This window comes from Ictalurus punctatus, chromosome 10 (genome assembly GCF_001660625.3).
Source record: "Ictalurus punctatus breed USDA103 chromosome 10, Coco_2.0, whole genome shotgun sequence".
NCBI lineage: Eukaryota > Metazoa > Chordata > Actinopteri > Siluriformes > Ictaluridae > Ictalurus > Ictalurus punctatus.
This window is the reverse complement of record NC_030425.2, coordinates 6,284,639-6,307,562: the sequence shown is the minus strand read 5'-3', so window position 1 is coordinate 6,307,562 and position 22,924 is coordinate 6,284,639. Positions and strand designations below refer to the sequence as shown.

The 22,924-nt window shown below is 39.5% G+C and overlaps 2 protein-coding genes across 2 annotated transcripts in view; one reads left to right on the top strand and one right to left on the bottom strand.

The window, feature by feature from the left end:
* spoplb (speckle type BTB/POZ protein like b) overlaps window positions 1–15,833 on the top strand; it is a 22,402-nt gene extending 6,569 nt beyond the window's left edge. The window contains exons 2-12 of the mRNA XM_017477733.3: window positions 3,664–3,792; window positions 4,072–4,188; window positions 5,642–5,763; window positions 5,885–6,036; window positions 6,129–6,256; window positions 8,507–8,684; window positions 8,772–8,827; window positions 11,823–11,945; window positions 12,038–12,180; window positions 13,486–13,539; window positions 14,794–15,833. Of these exons, the coding sequence (XP_017333222.1) occupies window positions 3,763–3,792; window positions 4,072–4,188; window positions 5,642–5,763; window positions 5,885–6,036; window positions 6,129–6,256; window positions 8,507–8,684; window positions 8,772–8,827; window positions 11,823–11,945; window positions 12,038–12,180; window positions 13,486–13,539; window positions 14,794–14,938 (1,248 nt within the window). The 5' untranslated portion in view covers window positions 3,664–3,762 and the 3' untranslated portion in view covers window positions 14,939–15,833. The remainder of the gene's footprint in view (window positions 1–3,663; window positions 3,793–4,071; window positions 4,189–5,641; window positions 5,764–5,884; window positions 6,037–6,128; window positions 6,257–8,506; window positions 8,685–8,771; window positions 8,828–11,822; window positions 11,946–12,037; window positions 12,181–13,485; window positions 13,540–14,793) is intronic.
* nxph2b (neurexophilin 2b) lies at window positions 15,176–22,924 on the bottom strand. Its single transcript, XM_053683230.1, has 3 exons — window positions 22,620–22,924; window positions 22,296–22,403; window positions 15,176–18,119 (listed from the first exon to the last, which is right to left on the bottom strand). Exons 2-3 carry the CDS (start codon window positions 22,353–22,355, stop codon window positions 17,382–17,384), a joined length of 798 nt encoding a protein of 265 aa, XP_053539205.1. The 5' UTR covers window positions 22,356–22,403; window positions 22,620–22,924; the 3' UTR covers window positions 15,176–17,381.

Genomic DNA, 22,924 nt, shown 5'->3' with positions numbered 1-22,924 from the left:
ATGTGCTTTAGTGAAATGCGAGGCTCGGAAATGCTTTTGTACCTCTTTCGAGACTCTTTAAAAAACGAAGAAAAAACGTTTATCTCTCTCTCTCTTTTTTTTCCCCTCCCTGTTAGCACTGTGTACGTGAATAAGATAAAGCAAGCCTGGCTGTATTCAATCACTGGGTTCTAATTGGCACCCTTCATGAAAATGATCAAATATTAATGATGCATGCAAGGAGTGATCTTTTGAGCCAAAACGTTTGGTATACACATTGTATAGTTTTTATTTGAATGCTGTAAATTGCGTAATCCAGTGGCGCGCGCACGATATTTGGTGAGGCAGTTCATGGAGAGATTAATAGCACTGATCTTTTGTAATGTGTTAACAAGGCACATGATGAGGAATCTGCACGAGAGAGATTTTCAGTAGTCCCAACTCCAACCGATACGGTCCTTCTAAAACATTGTGGGTGATTTGGTGGGGGGATGGGGGTGTGATTATTATTTTTTTCTGCAGCCATTCTTGTGTTGATTTGGATGCAAGTCTACGACCATTATCTTTGTGAAAGATGTATCTGTGGCTTCAGCTCACACAAGATGCAAGTATGCTTTGGGCTAAAATATCCCGTTTCACATAATTTACGATTAGGTATAAGGCAGAATTTTGTTATCTCGAACGTCAAGTACTTGCAAAACCAATGTTGCTTCTGTGACGTCTCACGTTGTCCCTGTTAAATATATACTATGAGCGCTACCTCTTCTTACACATTGGACACAGCACCTAGAGGTAGTAGCATACAGCACGTGAAGTTTGCAAGTGGGAACCTAACTGCCTTGAAGCTTGCTTACTTAATAGTCTAAAAAGATAAGTTCAGAAGAATGCCTTATGGCACATGTTACAAGCACAAGGCTCTCATCCTCATTTCGTTTGGCCCTCGTGAACGTATATTGATACGTATATCTGGGAGAAATATCGTTGGTATATTGATGTATTTATTTATTTTACGTTATTAATAAGTACAAATTAAATGGATGTCGTTGATTTGACTTTATTATTATTATTATTATTATTATTATTATTATTATTATATCTCGTGATGCGCATCGTATATCGCAGAAATGTCCTCAAGTATCGTGATATGATCTTTTTTGTCATATCACCCAGCCCTTTTGAAACGGAACGCAGTACACCTAATGCTCAACTTTTCCAGGCTATCCAGCATGCACAGCGGATCCGTAGCGTAGCCGTCCGAGGGCCGTTACCGTAAACCATCGTTTACGCACGTGCTCTGGTTTCTATCGTTTCTGGTTTGTTTTGCTGTCTTAAACACGGTTTAAGATCAATGCATGTATCCTGCGCTAGTGACTCGTGTCACACTCACGTTTGAGAAACACATAACCAGAAACTCATCTTGGGTGGGATGAGGAAAGATGCAAAGTATAATAACGATCACGTTTGTTCTTCTGATCCGAGCAGTTCAATTGGTAAGTGTGACGTGCCCATGCATTTCAGGAGGATGTCAGACTGCAGTAGGAGCGGTGGTGATGACACTAATGTGTTATCTAGTGTAATCATTCGAAGCACACTGCTGCCAGACAAACTTTCCATATTAATAATGTTGCCATCAAGTACATTTATGACGGTGGAAAAGGATTAATATAACATGTTGTTAATAATAATAATAATAGGGGAAAATTGCGCCTTAAATAAAAAATCTACTTTTCTTACAATACAATGTATTGATTTCTACCGTGGTTTGTTTTGTTCTCTTTACAAAATAAATATATTAAACGTATCTATTTTTTTTTTTTTTTTTTTTTTTTTTTTTAAATACTCGTGATGCCTGATATGTCTCGTATCGTCTCATGTATTCATGATGTAATCAATCTTTACAAAAGACGCTCAACCACCAACCACAAAACCGCCCCAAGCAGTCAGTAATCCACCAACGTATTTCAGCGCTATGTGGTGGGTTTTTTTTCTTTTCTTTTCTTTTCTTTTCTTTTCTTTTCTTTTGGTATTAGGTTTTTTTTGTTTTGTTTTTTTAGCCAAACATGCTGTTAGTGTGAAGTCTTATCTAGCTGCAAGTTCATTCACTCACTTTTTTTTTTTTTTTTTGAGAGAGAGAGAGTTCTCTCAAAAAAACGCTTCCTATGAATTTAACCTCGAATATCTGATTTTGAAACTTGACAACCCCAGGGTCCTTCTGTGTGTGTGGAATAGCAGTACGTACATTAATACAGTAATACATCCTCTTCTTAGTCTGCCATAGACATTTGGGATATTTTTATTACATTGTTTTGTTTTAACTGCTTGATATTTATAGATCTTTTACTTGAGTTTTATAGGTAGACCCCCCCACCCCCCATGATATCGTGCTTGCAGCCTCATATTTGGAGAAATCAAACTAAAGGAATGTTTTCATGTTTGCTTAAAAAAAATTAAAAATTGTTTTACGGCTAATACCACCATTTAAAAAGCTGCGCTTATGAGAATGTTTTGTTTAGTTTGTCCAGTTGGTTGACTGGTTGAAAATAAGAATCACTGTGATTTATTTTTTCTCTCTCTGCTCACAATAAAGTGTTTAATCTTCCAGAACTGATGGCCTTAAAAAAGACAAATGAGCATTTCCACCATTTCAGGTTTATTGGAGAGTATGGGAGGGAGTAATAATATTACTAGCTGTGCATTCGGGAACAGCAATCAGAAAAACTCGGCTAGATAGTGGATTTTAAGGTGATTCTGCATTACTGCACAATAGTTTGTTTTTGTTTTGTTTTTTTTATTGTTTTTTTTGTTTGTTTTTTTTAAACAACAAAAACATAGCAGTACATTTTCCTCTATGATCGTTTTACAGATCGGGTGTTGAACGTCGATATACCCGATATGTTCTCTGCTCTGCTTTCAGTTTTTGAACACGCCTGGAGTGCCATTTAAATTTTAACCATTTAAATATATTAACTGCTGTTAATGTTATACTTGTCTAGTGTTAGCTAAGTTGATAGATTTACATGGATGGATTTATTTTATACTAACAAACTCATAACGAGTCCAGTCAATAGCTTGTGAGGTTGGGGGGACGGGGCGGGGCCTCCAATAGGTGTCCGTTAATAATGGAGAGTTTTTATGCACCTGTACAAATTGCAGATTCACATGTCAGTTCACTTTATCTGGGAGAAACAGACCGCTCTTTTGGTAGATTTTTGAGTGATAACGCGTACTAGCATACTCCAGTATTAATTTGCTGAGCTCCTATGTAAATTGTGTTCAGAATGGCAGGTCTGGTTATATATTATAGATGAAGTAAACGTTACTGGATATTTTTGCCAGTGTAGCGTATATATTATGTCATGTGTACAGACAATGAAAGTCATATCACACCAGCCTAGTGTACGTACAAGCCTCGTTTATTTTATAGTCATTTTCCTTATTCTCTTGAAGGGTGCCAATACTTCTGGAGTTGCCTATTCTGGATCGTTGTAACCGAATTGATTTTGTTTTCACATTGATCGCTTTTTCAGAGACATGGCCAGTTGGTGTTAATTGTGGGTTGTTTTTTTTTTATTAAATGAAAGTAATAATGTCCATGTTTTGTTTTCATGTGGTGTTCATTAACACAGAAAGGGACTGCCTTACAGAGGCTGTGCGTAAAAATGATCTTATTTTTCATGTGTGTAGGATGGGCTATGAGGAGTCTGAAGGCAGCATGCAGTGTTGAAGCTGTATCAGAGCAGTGTGCGGAGTGCTGTGTTTTATTAGCATGCTCCTAGGGATGGCATGAGCAACCTGTCCCTCTCTGAGCACAAGGTAAGGGATAAATACAATAAATAACCACTAGCAAGTCAGAATAACCTGAGGCATGAGCCTAGGCGTTTACCTGTTTTACGTTGCCTGCTCTATTGATATTTTGTCCTGGTTCTAACTAAGAAACTTTACACGTCTTGATTAAAAATGAAGTGTTGTGTATTTAATGCTATTCTTAGAGATGGGACTAGTTTTCATATTCCTTGATGTTATAGACTTGATCTATTGATGCATTTTCTCTGTCTGTTGCAGCATAACATTTTTTTTTATTCATGTGTGCAGGTCAAGCTTCATAAGGGAAGTGAGAGGATAAAGCTGGCCATGTCACGGGTCCCAACCCCCCCTCCTCCAGGGGAGATGACATCAGGACCTGTGGCAGAGAGCTGGTGTTACACACAGGTGAGAAGAGAGACCCCTGGTTTATACACCTGTATCCACATATTCACCAATATGGATGCATATGTGAACACCTGACCATCATCCCCAAATTGTTGCCACAAAGCTCAAAGCACACAATTGTATAGGTTGTCTGTTTATGCTGTAGATGATTTTCCTTCACTGGAACGAAGAGGCCCGAACATGTTCCAGTATGTCCCTGTGCACAAAGCGAGGTTCAGGAAGACATGGTTTGTCAAGGTTGGAGTGGAAGAACTCCACTCTGTGGTCTACACAGAGCCCTGACCTCAACCCGACTGAACGCCTTTGGAATTAACTGGAACACTGACCCCACTAATGCTGCTGTTGGCTAAACGAACACGGGATGTTCAACAAAGGGATATGGCCGAGATGGTCAGGTGTCCATAAACTTTTGCCCGTATAGCATATGTGCACCATTATTCTCGAATGTGAACGTGCCTACTAGGGTGCGGAAAGTGAAAAATTTAATAAGTATCTTGTGTTGTACTGTAGAAACATTTTATGAGAGAAGAAGAAAGTACCAGCATGTGATCATGCTGAGGGTCACTACGTACTTCTGGGGTTCACAGTAGACATCCTTAACCTAAAAATCAAAACATATCCTCATGCTAGTTCATTCAGTCCAGGACTATGAAAACCACCAGTCTGAAAACCCTGTCGGGGAGGTTAGTACAGCATGGAAAGGAAACAAGACAAGGAGTTTTTCACAATAGGAAAAACAAAGTGCTAACTCAAGTTCTTGGTGAAGAGGAAGGTCATTAGTCATCAATTGAAGACAGCCAGTGACTCAGTTGTTCAGACAGCCGAGAGAAGTTTCATGCTGTGTTGTGAGTCAATGACAAGCAATGCTATCATTGTATTAAAATTCAACTTTCAGCATGTTCACTTTCAGACTTTACATTTCTAGTAATAGAAATTATTATTATTATTATTATTATTATTATTATTATTATTATATGAAGTAATATCCAGCTGCAGCCCCGCACAACAAAACTGCTCATTATAGTGGCCTCTTTGCAATCAGATGAATGTTATATTGGATTGAAATGAGAGACAGTGTGCAATTTGTAAAAGGCTGTTTTTTTAAATTATGAAAAAACATTTTGCTACAATGGGATGTACGATTATTATTGCATTCAAAAAGAGCAGATTAGTATTGGAGTGACTGTGCACTTTTTTTTTTTAGTGTTACACTTAGCCATAAACCACCTCTCTTCATCATAACACCAATACACAGACATGCTTTGACACCCAACGTTTACTCGCCATGAAAGACCAGGTATTTCTGATGAGTGGCTTGGTCTTGTAGGAAGCATATATATCCGGTCGCAGTATTTGAAACAGTAGCAATTTGAATTTCTGAACCCATTTCCTGTTTAGAAGAAATGTATCACGTACGTTTAATTATTGATGCACAACGTATCTTGCCTGGCAGGTCAAGGTTGTGAAGTTCTCCTACATGTGGACGATAAACAACTTCAGTTTCTGCCGAGAGGAGATGGGAGAGGTGCTGAAAAGTTCCACCTTCTCTTCTGGCCCAAACGACAAAATGAAGTGGTGAGGTTAAGTTTCCATCAAGCAGTTGTTTCCCCTTAAATTCATTTCCAAATCCAATGTCCATATCCACATGTCTTTTTTTTTTTGTTTGTTTGTTTTTTCTTTCTCTCTTTCTCTGTAGGTGTTTAAGAGTGAATCCAAAAGGGCTAGATGACGAGAGTAAAGATTATTTGTCCCTGTACTTACTGCTCGTAAACTGTCCAAAAAGTGAAGTGCGAGCAAAGTTCAAGTTTTCCCTGCTGAATGCCAAAAGAGAAGAAACTAAAGCCATGGGTGAGCCCTCACACACACACAAAATAATAATTCAGTGTGGGGTCTGTAGTGTATGTGCAGTTACTAATCGCGTATGCTTTATTGTTCTTTAGAAAGTCAAAGAGCATATCGATTTGTCCAGGGAAAGGATTGGGGCTTCAAAAAGTTTATTAGGCGGGACTTCTTACTTGACGAAGCGAATGGACTTCTACCAGATGACAAGCTAACACTTTTCTGTGAGGTATTGTGATTTCTGTATGAAAATATATGCAATAGGTGATGTTTTTTGCAGCCCAATACGACTATATGTAGACCCGTCATGATGATTACGTTCGACTTATCCTACAATGTATGGTCATGTCTTCGATCATTTTTGCTGGTCTCAATATTGTTTACATAAGAGTTAATCTCTCCAACATTTTAGCTGTTTGTGCTGCTTCTGTCCTCTCGTCTGTTCTAGGACTGTCAATTAAATAAATAAATCAAATTTAATTCGAACTTCAAATATTCCTCAAAATTTAATATAAAAATGCACATTCGCATGCAAAAACTGTGCATACTGTTGGGGGGAAAAATGACACATGAAATGTTTTTTGAAGAAGAAAAATCTAGACAGAATAGATGTAGTGTTTCAAATAATCCAGTCATAGTCAATAACGTAAAGGATTGACTGAATGAACAACGGTAAATTGAAGCGCTTTACTAGCGGGTTATTTAACTCGCCCAAACATATATCCTGTATATTTCTAAGAATTAAAATTTCATTGCTCTTTGAAAGGGTGTACTTGCATTATTATGCTATTATATTATCATTATAGCAGTGGCATAAAATGGTCTTAAAATGACAATATCGTTTATTGCGATTATTTCTGGAGTACATCAACAAAAGTAGTTATCGTGACGGGCCTACACTTGCAATCAGAATTATTCAACTCCCATTGCAAATCAGGTTTATTGTCGAAATGTACAGACTTCCAGCTGTTTGCAATGAACAATTCAAACAAAAGCAGTTGAAATAGTTGAACACAACAAATGCTTCAAGTGGTTTCCCAAAATTCAACTGAAAATGCAACTTATAATGATTTCTTCAGTTTCAAAATTATTCAACCCCTTCGTGGCAATCATCCTTAGTACTTAGTAGAGCACGCTTTTGCTGTTATGACCTGCTGCAATCGAGATGCATATCTTCTGGCAGCATTCCTGAGGAATCTTAGCCCATTCCTCATGAGCAATGGCCTCCAGTTCAGTAATATTCTTGGGTTTGCGTGCTGCAACCGCCTTCTTCAAATCCCACCAGAGATTTTCGATGGGGTTCAAGTCAGGTGACTGTGATGGCCCGGTAGAATCTTCCAGGACTTCTTCTGCAACCAAGCCTTGGTGGAATTTGATGTATGCTTGGGATCATTGTCCTGTTGGAAGGTCCAGTGATGCCCAAGCTTCAGCTTCCTCACAGACGGCATGACATTTTCTCCTAGGATTTCCTGATACTTTAATGAATCCATCTCGCCTTCCACACGCTGCAGGTTTCCAGTGCTGGAGGATGAAAAGCAGCCCCAGAGCATCACCGAGCCACCACCATGCTTGACTGTGGACAGAGTGTTCTTTCTTCATTCTTCTTCTTCCAGACATACCGCTGATCCATCGTGCCGAAAAGTTCCAGTTTTGTTTAATCGCTCCACAGAACAGAATCCCAAAACTTCTGTGGATTATTTATATGATTCTGAGCGACGTTTCTTGTGCTTTTGGGTCAGTAGTGGGTGGTGTACGTCTTTGAGTTCTGTCATGGAAACCTTCTGCATTTAGTACGTGCCTTACTGTGCTCATTGAAACCTCAGTGTCTGTTACACCAAGTCTTGCTGCAGGTCTTCTGCGGTCACTCGAGGGTTTTTCACAACCTGCCTTCTCAGAAATCTGTGTGCAGCCGCTGATAGCTTCCTTTTTCTGTCCCATCCAGGTATTTCATGCATTTTCTACCCCTAACCAGTTCAGGTATTTCATGTGTTCCAGCTCAAGCACACCTGTGCATCTAATGAAGACCTTGATTAGTTGCATCAGGTGTGCTTGAGGCAACACCTGTTTTTATATTTGTGCTGTTGTGAGGGATTTTATTCAGGGGGTTGAATAACTTTGAAACTGGAGAAGTCATTGTAAGTTACATTTTCAGTTGAGTTTGGGGAAACCACTTGAAGCATTTGTTTTTAACTATTTCAATTGCTTTTCTTTGATTTGTTCATTGCAAACAGCTGAAAGTCTGTCAATTTTGAAAATAACCCTTATTTGCAGTGGGGGTTGGATAATTTTGATTGCAACTCAATGTCCTTCCTAAAATCTTAGCAATAATGAAACCATGGCAACTGCTGTTGATGGTACTGTAGTCAGTTATAAGTAACAGTGCAGCAGCAGCACTAAAGCTAGAACAGGATTTAGTGTGCATGTCCTGCTGTTCTGTAATGACTGATGTTGGGTTTGCACGCTTCATTGTTGCTCACAGGTGAGTGTGGTGCAGGACTCGGTGAACATTTCCGGTCAGTCCAACATGAACATGCTGAAGGTGCCCGAGTGTCAGCTGGCTGACGACCTGGGCAGCCTGTGGGAGGGCTCCAGGTTTACTGACTGCAGTCTGTTTGTCGGAGGACAGGAGTTTAAAGCGCACAAATCCATCCTGGCAGGTGTGGCTGATAGTACAAATTGAATAATTCTGTTGTTTTTTAGTTTTGAACTGGCCACTGCTAATATTTTTTAACTTTGGTTTGTAGCGAGGTCACCAGTATTCAATGCCATGTTCGAACACAAAATGGAGGAGAGTCAAAAGGTAAGATTTTAAGGATTGAAAGTTCTCCTTACCAGGATTAATTTCTGTCAGATCAACAGATTATTGAGAGAAAGAGGTCATATCTGTCGTTTATTTACATAAATACCTGCTTTAACATAATTTGCATACAATTCTCACCGCTTAGCTTTCCAGTGCAATAGATGTGCAAGGCGAGGATAGGGTCCATAGTCCGTGCATACTGGGGTACCATCCAGGGTACTGAGAAAATTAAGGTGTATCTCAGACCAGTGTTGTCTGAAAAGAATATCTGAACAGATTTGCTGTTATTTATATAATAAATATATTTTATGTAATTTCATCTGTTTCTCTCTGTATCTCATACTGAATAGTTTCAGAAATTAAAACAAAATCGAAGATAAAACAAAGGCAAGCTGAGTAAACACAAAATGCAGTTTTTAAATAACTGTTTTACTTCAGTAAATAACATTTATCCAATACCCACTGTGTGAAAATGTATTTGCCCCCGTAGTTACTAATTCCCCAAATCTGTGAAACTGCATTCATAATGGGGTTTCAGCTGGACTAGACGCAACCAGGCCTGATTAGTGCATCAAATCAACACTTGAATAGAACTTTTTCAACAGCATGAAGTTGGTTAAAAGGTCTTACCCAGTAACACGCTATGCCAAAATTGAAAAGAAATTCCAGAAATGATGAAGAAGGTGATTGAAATTAGAGATGCACTTATACTAAATTTTGAGTTATATCGACCAATACCAATAGTTCTGCCTTTTATACCTTCTTTTAAATTAATTTATTCTGAAGGAAATGCAAATGAAAACTTTATTCTCTGCATTTCAACATGTTTTTTCACAGTAACTGCTCTCATAAACAGAAAACACATTAACACATGAACTCAATTCTGAAGATTAAAGTAAGATTAGTAACTTATTGAATGTTAATTCATATTAACATTGACTGAATTGTAAAAAACCTCCTGTTAGTCTCACATTCACTCTCCACAAACACAAGCATTTCTACTTCATCATTAACATCAAACTGATATATTATATAAACTTTTTTTTTTATATATTAACTCATGTTAACATTAACTGGATTTGAAACCTACTACTCTACAAATAGAGTAGTAGGAGAGTTTCTGTGCTATATATATATATATATATATATATATATATATATATATATATATATATATATATATATATATATATATATATATATATATATATATATATATCAAATACACACACTTTTTTTTTTTGGTCAACTCCTCTTGATTTAAATCTTTGAACGGTGTACTGGCTCTTTTATTCAGTGTGAGCAGCTCGGCAAAATAAAAATTAGACTCGACGCCGAACCTCCTGCTTCACTGCTGCAGCATCTGGTGTAAAAGCACTCATTCATTAACGTGCACACTGAAATAAATACACACTGCTTCTGCTCTGTTGCACCATGCGGTGTAAAATTTTAGCAGCGCTTACAAACGGCAGTTTTGTCATTGTCGCCCAATTCTGAGTAATTCCACACAAGAGACATCTTTACTCACAGCACGAATTCGATGTGTTTTCCCGCCCTCTTTTGATTGACGGGATATAATCAGACCTGATCATCAGATGTTTTTAAACTATTGGCCAATGGCCGAAAGCGTGACACATTCCCTTTGTGGCCGATACCGATTATTGGCCGATACATCGGTGCATCTCTACTTGAGATACATCAGTCTGGGAAGGGTTACAAAGCTATTTCAAGGGCCCTGAGACTCCAAAGAACCACAGTGACAGCCGTTATCTCCAAATGGAAAAACTGCACAGTAGTGAACCTTCCCAGAAGTTGAAAACCTTCCAAAATTCCTCCAAGAGCACAGCAACGACTCATCCAGGAAGTCACAAAAGAGCCAAGGACAACATCAAAGGACCTACAGGCCTCTCTTGCATCAATAAAGATCACTGTTCATGACTCCACTATCAGACACTGGGCAATAATGGCATCCGTGGAAGAGTGGTGAGGTGAAAACCACTGCTAACCCAGAAGAACATTAAGGCTCGTCTGAATTTTGCCAAAACACACCTTGATGATCCTTAAACGTTTTGGGAGAATGTTCTGTGGACTGATGAGCCGAAAGTGGAATTGTTTGGAAGACAGGAGTCCTGTTACATCTGATGTAAACCAAACACCAAATTCCACAAAAAGAACATCATACCTATGGTCAAGCATGGTGGTGGCAGTGTGATGCTGTGGGGATGTAGCAGTAATTGAAAGAAACATGAATTCTGCTCTCTACCATAAAATCCTAAAGGAGACTGTCCGGGCTTCAAACTGTAAATCGAAACTCAAGTGAAACTGGATTATGCAGCAAGACAAGGATTGACCTAGTCAAAGTCCTGACTTGAACCAAGTGAGACGCTGTAGCAGGACCCTAAACAGGCAGTTCATGCTCAAAACCCTCCAGTGTGTCTGAACTAAAGCAGTCCGGCAAAGAAGAGTGTACCAAAATTCCACCACAGCGCTGTGAAAGACTGATCTCCATTTATCAGAAGTGTTTGGTTGCAGTCATTGCTGCTAAAGATGGCACAACCAGATTTTAAGTTTAAAGAGGCAATTAGTTTTTCACATGTATGATGGGTGTTGGATTACTTTTTTGTTGTTGTTCATAAAATAAATACATTTTAAAAACTGTGTTGTGTGTTTACTCGGGTTGCCTTTGCTTTATGTTGTATTTCATTTGAAAATCTAAAACTATTTAGTATGAGACACAAAAACAGAAGAAATCATACTTTTTCACAGCACTGTGTATTCTACAGTCGCACAATTTGTGCGACTCTCACGTCTCTGACGGTTCTCGTTATTCACGTTACGTTTCATGAGGTAGTGGCGCGGTAGTCTGTGTGGTGTTGGTACAGAGCTCTTTCAGATGCTCTTTTAGCATTATACTGCAAGTTGATCACAGAGCAGATCTTTCATGGTTTCCTGGAGATATTTACAGTTGTTTTTGTTTTTTTTTCCTCTCCAACAGAACCGCGTGGACATCAGTGATGTCGAACCAGATGTGTTTAGAGAGATGATGGTCTTTATCTACACAGACAAAGCTCCAAACCTGGAGAAAATGGCTGATCATCTGTTAGCTGCAGCAGACAAGGTGACTGTAAATGAGTTACTAATTAATAAGATCTTACAAAGTGCATGAGTCATTGCTCAGTATGTTATCTGCAATTCTGTCCGGTTCTGCAGTACGCTTTGGAGAGATTGAAGGTGATGTGTGAGGAGGCTTTGTGTAACAGTCTATCTGTTGAGAATGTGGCAGACATCCTCATTCTAGCAGACCTGCACAGTGCAGAACAGCTCAAAGCACAAGCCATAGACTTCATCAACAGGCAAGCCTGCTCTCGTTTTTTTTTTTTTTTTTTTTTTGGGGGGGGGGGGGGGGGGGGGGTGTTTTTTATTTTATTTTATTTATTTAGGGTTGTTTTTTGCTCTATTCCACCACCACATGCATGCATGCACATGTGGAGTACATATGAGGAAATGTATATGTAATAGAGCCGCATCTAATGATTATTTTTAATAATCGATTAATCTGTTGATTATTTATTTGATTTATCAATTAGTTGGATTAATAGGCCAGTTTTTATTTTCTGTACTTTTTCGGGGAGGGGGTTGAATGTTGTCAAACATTGTGTAAATTGAAGGCTATGAAAAGCAAAAGCACAAGCTAAGTGTTAACTGGTACAAGTCAGACACCTTCACTCATCTGAACACAGTAACATGTCACTTTATTCTGTGAATGTATGACACTTCTTTCATTTATATACAATTACATGTTATAACCTCATTAGTTACCGCTCTCATAAACACAACTACTTTTGTTTATAAATATCGCTAAATATAGCATCAAACAACATATTTGTTCAAAATGAATATTTTACTCTTCCTTTCTATTGCGCGCTGTTTCATTTACGCTTGGACTCGCGCGCGTTCAGTGAAGTTTACCGGAGACTGACTCGCTGTCAGGACGAGGCTTGATGTAGAATGGAAATACTGGCGAGGATTTCTAATATTTACAGATAAGGATATGAAGGTAGAAGTGTCATTTCTGCACTGAAGAAAACACATCAGAAACGCATCAAACACTACATGTATCTGTCGCAGCGTCTGACACGACAAGCCGCGCTAATACACTTAGGAGTTTGTTTAAAGCGATTAATATAAAACATTCTCATGTTTTGGACGACCTGGATCGTGCACTTTTTGCACATCAGCTCACTCTGTGACCTCTGCTGTTTCTCAGACGTTTTTTTTGTTTTTGTTTTTTACTAGAAATTTGCACCGTTGTGAAGTGACATCCCTGATGGGGGTTATCCACAGTGACCTCACAGACCCGACTAATCCATAATGACCTTCGTCGTCGCTTATTTTATTTATCGATTTTATCGCTTTTGTTGTTGCAGACGTAATATGTGATAATTAAATTAATAAGGTGTACTAACTGGGATGGTTTTGTACCTTTTTTTAATATTCATCTTTTACTTAGAAAGGTGCATATATTGTACCTTGTATTATTGCATTAATTATGGCCCAATTATGGACCTTCAATTCTTTTTTTAAAGGTATGTTATAGGTTTGGTAGTTATTACATGCCAGTGCAAATATTTTTGTAACACTACCTGTTTCCACTCCAGATGTAGTGTTCTCAGACAACTGGGCTGTAAAGATGGGAAGAACTGGAATAGCAAGTACGTATACACATGTTCTGCTGCCATATTCTGATATATCAGCTGTCAGTATTAAAGCTGGGAGATAATTAAAAATAAATGTTGCTGCTGAATGAGCTCGGGATGACATGATCAGATGCTGGTGATCTTTAACGTAATCTGTGCTAATCTTTGATGGATTATATGGCTAATTTTGGAAAGAGACGGAGAACTAAAGGCATAATTTTAAGCGGCTTGTGCAATGGGCTTTAAAGTATTTACTTTTTACTTGCATGTATTTATCCTACAAATAAAACGAACAGCAGCTTAGTTAAGAATCTAGTGATTGGTGTAAGATGCAACTCAATAAGCCAAGACTAGAGGTTGACCAATAGTGGATTTTATCGATACCGATAACTAAATTGGGCGGTACCTGCTGACTATCAACTAAAAACATAACACACAAACTAAAATATTGCTGAACTTTATTACAAAAATACAGTACTGACTGTACCGTGAAAATGTACTGTACTTTTTTATTAAATAAATATTAATTATTAATATTACAGTAAATAAAAGGTATACATCCAAACTGAACCACAAATTAACACTCAATAACAAATAAAAATGGAGACTTCAAATAACACAACAAAATTTGTCAGTGATGGTTTTTATTTAAACTCTAGAGGCCGCTCTCGTACCGTATAATGACAGCGGACCTTCTCAGCCGCTCCCGGAACGGACCCAACCTTGGTTCCAGCAATCGGTTTCTGTGCTGATTAAACAGCAAACCAATCAATTGGTCGACCTCTAGCCAAGGCAGCACACATCTTAAATAAACTCCTCACTATTGCATATGTGAAAGAAAAAACAACAAAAGACTATATTATAAAGTATTTATGTATAGACTTTTCAGAATGTAGAAATAAATTGTTCAGACAAGATGGTTTTCATTTAAATTGATGACTAAACTATGAAGGTGTTTGTAGCTGTAATGAGAAAGCACAGCATCCAAAGTTTGTTTCTGGGGATGATGAGACCTGACTGTGGACGACTTGAAGATTTTAAGCCGTGTTTATACCGAAGAAGCTTGTAAATTGCGTTTTATATTCAAGTGTAAAGCAAATTTGGATAATAATTTCTGTAAACAGTTCTCATCACAAAATTTGTTTGAGGCATTTTACAAAAAAAAATTAATAATAATTAGTGCAATAATATTTCTTTTTATTTCCCAGCTCTGGTTAGTACTCATTACTGTAGTCACTTACTCACTCCATTTCTTTCTCGGTCCTTCAGTCATGCAGCAGACATAATGGAGACTGCAGGCTGGAAGGCCATGATCCAGTCCCATCCTCACCTAGTGGCTGAAGCCTTTCGTGCCCTCGCGTCGGCCCAGTGCCCTCCTTTCGGCCTGCCCAGGAAACGGCTTAAACAGTCCTGACCTTTGCCAACACACACTTTAGAAAGATGCAGCAGCCAGCCCTGATTCCCTTGTGCCCTGTCACTCCCTTCTCCTTTACTAAAGCCCAGCTGGAGGACTGCACTAGCTTACAGTGCTCTTTGCTCACTGCAGACGAAGGAACCAGCTTTAAAATGGCCGCCTCGGAGCTGGCTTCTCTCTGCTCAGTGATGTGTCATTTGATAAATGGCCTTAAAGGACATGCTCTCCCCTTCCAGGCCTGTCCAGATTGCACTAACTCTTCTGTAACACCGTAGTTTTAAGGTGATGTTTAGGTCCCTTGTCTGTGAAGTGTTGTCAACAGGGGCACATTAACTGGCATCCAGAATGTTAAAGCCCTGCCTGTGATATTGACATTTTGGAGGACAAAAGGAGAAAAAAAAACAAGGATAGTGTGTGAACTCACACAAACTGATCCACACGTCAAGTGCGAAATCATTTCCTCTGACACTTTTTAAAAATGATGTTGCCCGTGGTGTTTTCAGAAATGTTTACTAGTGTGTTTAACATCAGTAAATATGGGCACAAGTATTAACTGAGATTCTGCATTAGAATACTTGGTGAAATGTGATGCATTCTTCCTGAGTATGTAATTGAGTATTACATGAAAGCGGAACTGAACATGTTGGTATTTTGCACCTCCTTAACTATTGGGTAAATATGAAGATTTGTTTATCATATTGTTTACAAAACCGTTTTTTTTTCTCCCCCTTTTCACACAGACTTATTTTTGACTTTAGTTGTATGGAGTTTATTTTCTATGATTAGCAGCTTTGCTTTCTCTATGAAATGGCAGAGTTCTTTGTGTTTGGAAAAGGTATTGTGGTTTAAAAGAACTTTGATTTATTGCTTTGAAATTAAAACACAAAAAGCACAAGTAGCTTTGCTTATTTTTGGACTTTAGTCCCACTGTTTATAGTAGAATGCGTTTATTTGTTCTCGGTAACCGTAGGCAGTGGATCCAGAGCCTGTCCCGGGAACACCCTGAATAGGACGCCAGTCCATCAGAGAGCAACCACGCACATGCATTCACACCTAGGGGCAATTTGGCATTGTCAATCCACCTACCACCATGTTTTTTGGAGTTGGGAGGAAACTGGCGGACCCAAAGAAAACCCATAGACGCAGGAAGAACATACAAAACTCCGTACTGAAGGTAAGCTGAGCTCAGGATTGAATCGAAGATCCTGGATAGACTCTTGACTTCATGATCCCTGTCGTACTTACAGTCTTAGACCTTGATCATCAGATCTAGCAAATAAAAACTAAACAACTCCATATTAGTCAGATGGGTTCAATTATGGTTTAATCTTGACAAGACAATAAGTCTCCAAGAGCAGAGTTTTGTCTCCCTTTGGTCCTTGTAGACAGTCAAAAACATTTGGTTTCCATTAGCAATATAATACTATTGTGGTTCCAAGGTATTGCAGGCATATAGCAAGTGTAGGAATGAACTATATGTACACAATAACCTATAGAACAGTTAAGTGCGCCGTTACTGCTGACACGGCGGGGGGATACATAGCCGTTTTATAGAAGAAGAAAAAAGCATTCCTGTGAGATCAGTGATAATTGAAATATTATATAAGAGATTTCCCAGCATCAATATGAAACCTTTCTATATGTGTGCAGTATTTGAGACACACTGTTAAAGCCTTTCATATTGTATTATAGTGAAACCATGTGCTTAACGTCAGGCCTGTCAGAACACTATTATATTTTAGCTGTTGGCTTCTTTCTGCATTCCTTTCACTGCTGCCTTTTCAATTTGTCTTGTACTATATAATCCCTAATCAGGCCTGTGTTCAAAACATCACACATAACAACCATGAGAACGCGGTTAGTCTAGAGTGTCTGGGGATCACAGCTTTTTAATGATAAAAACGAATTGTACAGAATGAATCAAGAAGACGGGTATTCACTACGATTATAAAACGGATCACGTCATAGCTTGTTTTCTTGGCGGACGACATAAAGATGTCACTGAGCACATTTAAGGGGTGATGTCATAATGGACATCAGAAACAGAGGATTTGTTCTCTTTATCATCTGGTAAGGAATCATAGTTCAAGGTGAATGAACGAACGTTGTTACACTCATGAGGTCAGGTAATGAGAAGTTTGCAAGTGTGTAAATCCACCGAAGTACTGCTGACGATCAAGTTTACAAATACTATTACGACATGCAAAACACGGAACATTATCAAAAGGTGGATCATGACAAAATTTGTTAGGCTTTACAGATTTGTAAGATTCTTTTCGTTAAAATAATCTCGAACCTTCCGTGAGGCTTGCTCATAGCATTACCTTCAACTTGCTTTACTTTCTTCTGCCCACTCATCACAAGAAGGTAACAAGGAAAGGTGGGCTGTGATAACAGAAATTCAATTCCACAGACGTGTTAAGCTCGTGGCAATCTTGGAACTCTACCCCATTGAAGTATAAGGCATGTCACTGTGGTAATTGTAGTCCGGGCAGACCTTCTGCAGCAGTTTGTAGTCAGCGCTGAAGAAGTCAATGTAGATGCAGATGACTTTAAAGGGCTTGGAGCAGAGCCAGGAGACGTGGCTCTGCGTCATTTCCTGGAAGCACACCCTGCCTGTGTCGTGGTTGCAAAAGGATGTCCTCTTGTTCCGGTCGGTCTTCTCGTACTCCACTCTGCAGTTGAAGGACTTGGTGTCTTTGGGGACGTCCAGGGTTTCCTGTTGGCTGATCTCAAAGTCAACAACCTTGGAAGGCGGCACCAGGCTCACCGACACGTTGCCGAGACCTGTGGAGTTGTGACGGAAGTAGACGCTGAACGTGCCATTGCCGTGGTCAACAATCTTGCCCGTGATGAGTAGGTTGAGCTTGACTGTCTTAATGTGGGAATGGAAGTCACCCCAACCGAACATCTTCTTGAATTTGCCCGTCTTGACGATGGGTCGCCGCTTGGCTCTAGCCAGACTATGTTCGTTCTCTTCTGTGCGATTAAACAGCCAGGCCCACGGGTCTTGTACTGCAAGCTGCTGGGGGGCTTCACTGGTTAAGGACAGGTGTGAGAAAAGCCACACAGGTTTGAGGAGATCTGAGCGCGAACCATGCTGAGAAATGCTTTTATCCTTATCGTTTTCTCTCCATCCTAGTGGGCCTAGTGCTACACTGGGCTCTGCCTCAGATATGACCTTTAGACACAAAACAGTGGGAAAATGTGGTTGGTTACCTCAAGGTTTCATTACTCTTCAAAACAAAGTACGATCACAGATTGAATTAGTAAAGAATAACCATTACACCATGGAAATAAGACACTTGTATCAACTGACAATAAGCACACACAAACAATTACCTAAACCTCCTTCACGCATCAGTGTCAGGCATATGACGCTATGTATGATTTATCTATGCACAAGATGTGGCTGTGTGTCTGTGTGCTTAAATCTTAGTGGGGACCAAATGTCTGACAAGGATAGGAATATCCAAGTTTTGACCTTGTGGGGACATTTGTCTGGTCCCCATTAGGAAAACTGCCTTTTTAACAAAACATATAGGTGTTGCATAGCATCAAGTAGCTGCATAAATAATTATACCAGTGGAAGGTCCTCAGAAGGAAAGTAAGACGAATGGCAAATGTCTGAATCTGAACTTGCAATTGGATTATAAAATGAATGAAGAAAGTTCATGAGATGGTTCAAATGAACAGATTTGTCCGAATTTCTTCAGGATCAGGCAAGTCAGAATTGTTCAGAACTTTTTTGAGAGTGGATGGGGATGGACACCTCTGCATAAAACAGTGAAGTTCTCCCAGCAGAGTCAGTGCAGTTGACTAAAGATTTGGTTTCATATAATCTGAAATATTTCCAGATCAATGGAATATATTTAGCCTGCTTTCTTTACCATCTGCCTTGCTATTTTATCCTCCCCCAACTAGTCAACAGTTTCAGACTCATTCACTAGTGAGTATATTAGTGCACTAGTCTATCAACACATTATACAGAGCTGCAGCACTGGACCAACAGTTGGTTCAATGTCCAGAAAGTGTGTCTTGTCTATTTGTGTAGTTAAGTTTTGAGTCCACTTTTTTCCAATATAAATCTGTGAGAATTGCGTTTACACTGCTACCCTCTTGTTCCTTGCAGTACCAGGTAAACCCATGGTGCCAACTGTCTTGCTGACCAGAGTCTTGTCAGACATGCACTATATGGACAAATTCATGTAGACACCTGACCATCACACCCATATGTAGATCTTCCCCAAACTGTTGCAACAAAATTCAAAGCATACAATGGTGTCTTGTATGTTTAAGAGTTCCCTTCACTGGAATTAAGAGGTCCAAACCTGTTCCAGCATCACAATGCTCCTGTCCACAAAGCGAGCTCCATGAAGATATGGTTTGTCAAGTTTGGAGTAGAAGAACCTGAGTGTCTTTCACAGAGAGCTGACCTCAACCCCACAGAACACTTTTGAGATGAACTGGAACGTTGGCTGTGCCACTAAGGTCAGAAATTCCCAAAGCCACGTTCCAAAGTCTAGTGGGAAGCCTTCCCACAAGACTGGAGGCTGTTATAGCAGCAAATGGGGAACCCACTTTGGAATGGGATGTTCAACATGCACATATGGGTATGATAGTCAGGTGTCCACATACTTTTTACCACATAGTGTACTTAGTGGCACTTGGACTAGAGAACATTTAATGAAACGTACACTGCTAACCTGGTGTCTTGGGATGGAAGGACACTGCACTGAAACACTTCAAAATGTCCAATCTTTTCAGACAAGATGCCAAAATATGGTTTGACTTAGTTTCTTCTCGATTTTTACTTATCACACTGCCTGCAAATCTTTTGGGCCTTGCCCTAGGAAAGTTCATTTTAATAAATGTATTTCTTGACATACTTAGTGATCCTCTTGGTATCACTATTTTGGATGCCAATGTGTCCGTCGTCAAAGTTCTCAAAGTTTGCATGGGCGTGCCTTGTTCGAATGGGTTTTATGGCCTTCAACCACAACATCCTGTTTAACCTCTAGAAGAAAATTCAAAAGGGTGAAAGTGGGCATCTGCTCTACAATGTAAAACTTTGGGATATGTGGCCATAGGTGACCCAAGCAGTTATTGGCGACTCTTGCCTGCTGTGAGCCGACGTTGGCAATTACCACAGACAATGGGCCACAATTTCTGGCACGTTAGCAGGCCTATGCTGGAACCATATTCAGATGGCTGCTCAGGTGAGAACAGTGATGTGGAGCATCTACACCAGACGCCGAAGAATATCAGAAGGTGGAAAGATGCCGCTTCACTACAGCACTACTCCAGGCCCTTTTCCACTACAAGACCGTCTGTACGCAGTCTGATCACCAGAATTCCTCACACAGCTTCCATGAGTTAGGCTTTAGTCCCAGTGTGCACTATCTCTGCCCTCACCTGTGCATATTCACACACACAGCTCATCAATCACTAAGGTGCCGCAATTCACAAACCCACTGATTTGCCTGAGAGTTAAATATACAGGTTTTCAGAGACTAAGCAGCATGCCTCACACTGACGGCACTTCTCTGAAATCAGAATGCAGGGTTAATGTTCGTGTTTAGACCTTTTAAAGGCCACCTATTCTGGTGAGGTCATTACTGGAAAATGCCTTCCTAGATACAGAAGGCAAATAGAAGTAAGCATGCTGGCTCACCGAAAAATATGAGGTGTATTAGGTTTGAGGTGAAAGCTCATTCTGGAGTAGTCTGTACAATTAAATACGCCTTAGGTTCAGGTTCAGAAGCCAGTTGGGGTAAAGATCCAAGTCAATATCACTGATGGTGAAATTTCGTCAGCTCTAATCTCTTATTCAAATTCTGCAACTCTACTAAGAATGTAATTAGATAAAACAAGAGAGAGCGAGATTGGAGATCTAATCCAATGTAAGAACATTTGAATACAATTTAAAGAAAAATAAGCTGCAATAAAACGTAAGGGAAAAACAGAGGATTAAGCTCAGGCAGGACTCCACGCTGAGCCGTTCTCATTTGTAATTTAACTGGATTAAGGACTAAAACCTGTCTTTTCTGTGTCTGGGCCTCGCCATGAACATGTACCATGTTTGAAAGTAAATCACGCACTCGCCTCTCCGCGAGCAAGAATCTGGTGGGTAAAATTGGTGCATTACGGATTTCTTGAGGAGACAGATTAGGTAAATATAACATGTTGCAGTTCTGCTTATTCCACCGAACTGCTTATCTGTCAGTTTAATCTGCACTAAATACTTTCCAGGGACACATTGGATTTAATTATACAGTCGCAGTAAAAGATTCACTAGAAATGCGTCTTATTCTGCCTTGAACATGCAGAAAGCCAGCAATTGTACGCTTTAGATTATTTTAAATAAATGCACGTAACACAACGGGATTGGAAATTTTCAGAACAGGAGCCCATCGTGCTGCTCTATTGTAGGTGTCAAGTTCAGTCCATAACTTCCAATTGTTGTATTTCATTTGTGGATCACTGGAATTGTCTTTCTCCTCGTTCTTTTTTCTCAGACTAAGGGACTGTTTGATTAGTTTTTTGACTTGTGTGTACAGTTTTTTTTTTTTTTTTTTTCTTGACTCAGCATTGCAACAAATCATATTTCACAAATATTGAATAGTAATAGCGTAATGCATTATACATATGATTGTATTCTATTGTACAAATCAAGAATACAATAGGATATTATATATTTTTTTTGGCAGCTTCTTCTGCTGAATCTCTGCTACGGTCAAGCAGAGCAACACCATTTCTTTATCAAACTCTATACGTTTTATACAGTGTCAGTGCCTCACCTTCACTTGAGGTGGATGAGGCAACTTGACCGTATGCTTGGATATTATCCTCGCTCGAAATGGCATCATGATAAGCAGTTCAGAGTGTAGCGGGCGTATTACAAGTGCTTACAGAACACAGATCCCATCTCCGGTCCTGGAGTATGCCCTGTTTAGTTTTTTGCCTGCTCTCACACACCCACATCAACTGTTATATAGCTGATTAGTTGAATCAAGTGTGCTGGGAGCAGGGGAAACATGCAAATGTGTAGGGTTGTGCTTTAGAAGCTGTGCTCTGAAACTCTGACCTGCTGATTTCATTACCACACACAAAACAAAAGACAACATAGACTAGCCATGATCTGGTTTTGTTTACTTATTATTTTTTTTGAAAAACTATTTTTCTTTACTTAAATGTTTTTGCGTGTGTAAATCCACGATCTACTCAGAACAAATAATAAATATGGCCAAATAAATTGTGTATCAAGAAATTTCTTCAAGTGTGGAATTGTTGGAATTTTTGTTTTTGCACATGGCCAAATTTACCTCACAGACAGACAGACAGACAGACAGCTTACCAGGTGCAAGCACAAAACCAGCAGAGCTGAGAGATGCTTCATCTTTAAGGCTTTTAACATGACTATGGTTATTAGAAAACAGGTCCACTGATTAAGCTGCTCTTCATTCTGCAAGTCAGGAAGAACAGATCCCAAAGTTACACAGCACTATAGTTGATTACATTAAGATGATTCAAGCTTAAGATTTGTATGGCTGCAAATAATGGATCAAGACAAACAATAAGACAAACTACTCAAAAACAATGCATTAAAAAAAAAACTGCAGCAACACACATGCTACATTAATGAGAGTAATGCGTCAGTATGATAAGGATTCAAACTCACAGCTCAACCCCGTGCATGTTGATGCGCAGCGCCTTCTCGACCTACACATGCGTTCAGAAACGGAGGTTCGTAGCAAAAAAAAAAATACTCGCGTGCTGGGAAAAGTCATCAGATCCCCTCGAGATCCGTCTCGCGCACGCACGCGCTCCCTCCGCGGTTTGAAGTCAGTTCTGAGCAAGTGGCGTTCGCTGGGCAGCACGCGCAGCTCCTGATTGGACGGAGATCTCCAGTTCGGATAGTTTTGGACCAATCAGGACCGAGGACACCACAAAACTCGCTCCATCTCACAGAGAACTGCCTTTTTT

Coding starts and splice junctions, on each gene's coding strand:
- nxph2b (XM_053683230.1), bottom strand. CDS start 22,355: ATGTTAAAAGCCTTAAAGATGAAGCATCTCTCAGCTCTGCTGGTTTTG. Junction 18,120..22,295: donor TGGTTTTGTGCTTGCACCTG/GTAAGCTGTCTG, acceptor TTGTGTCTAAAG/GTCATATCTGAGGCAGAGCC.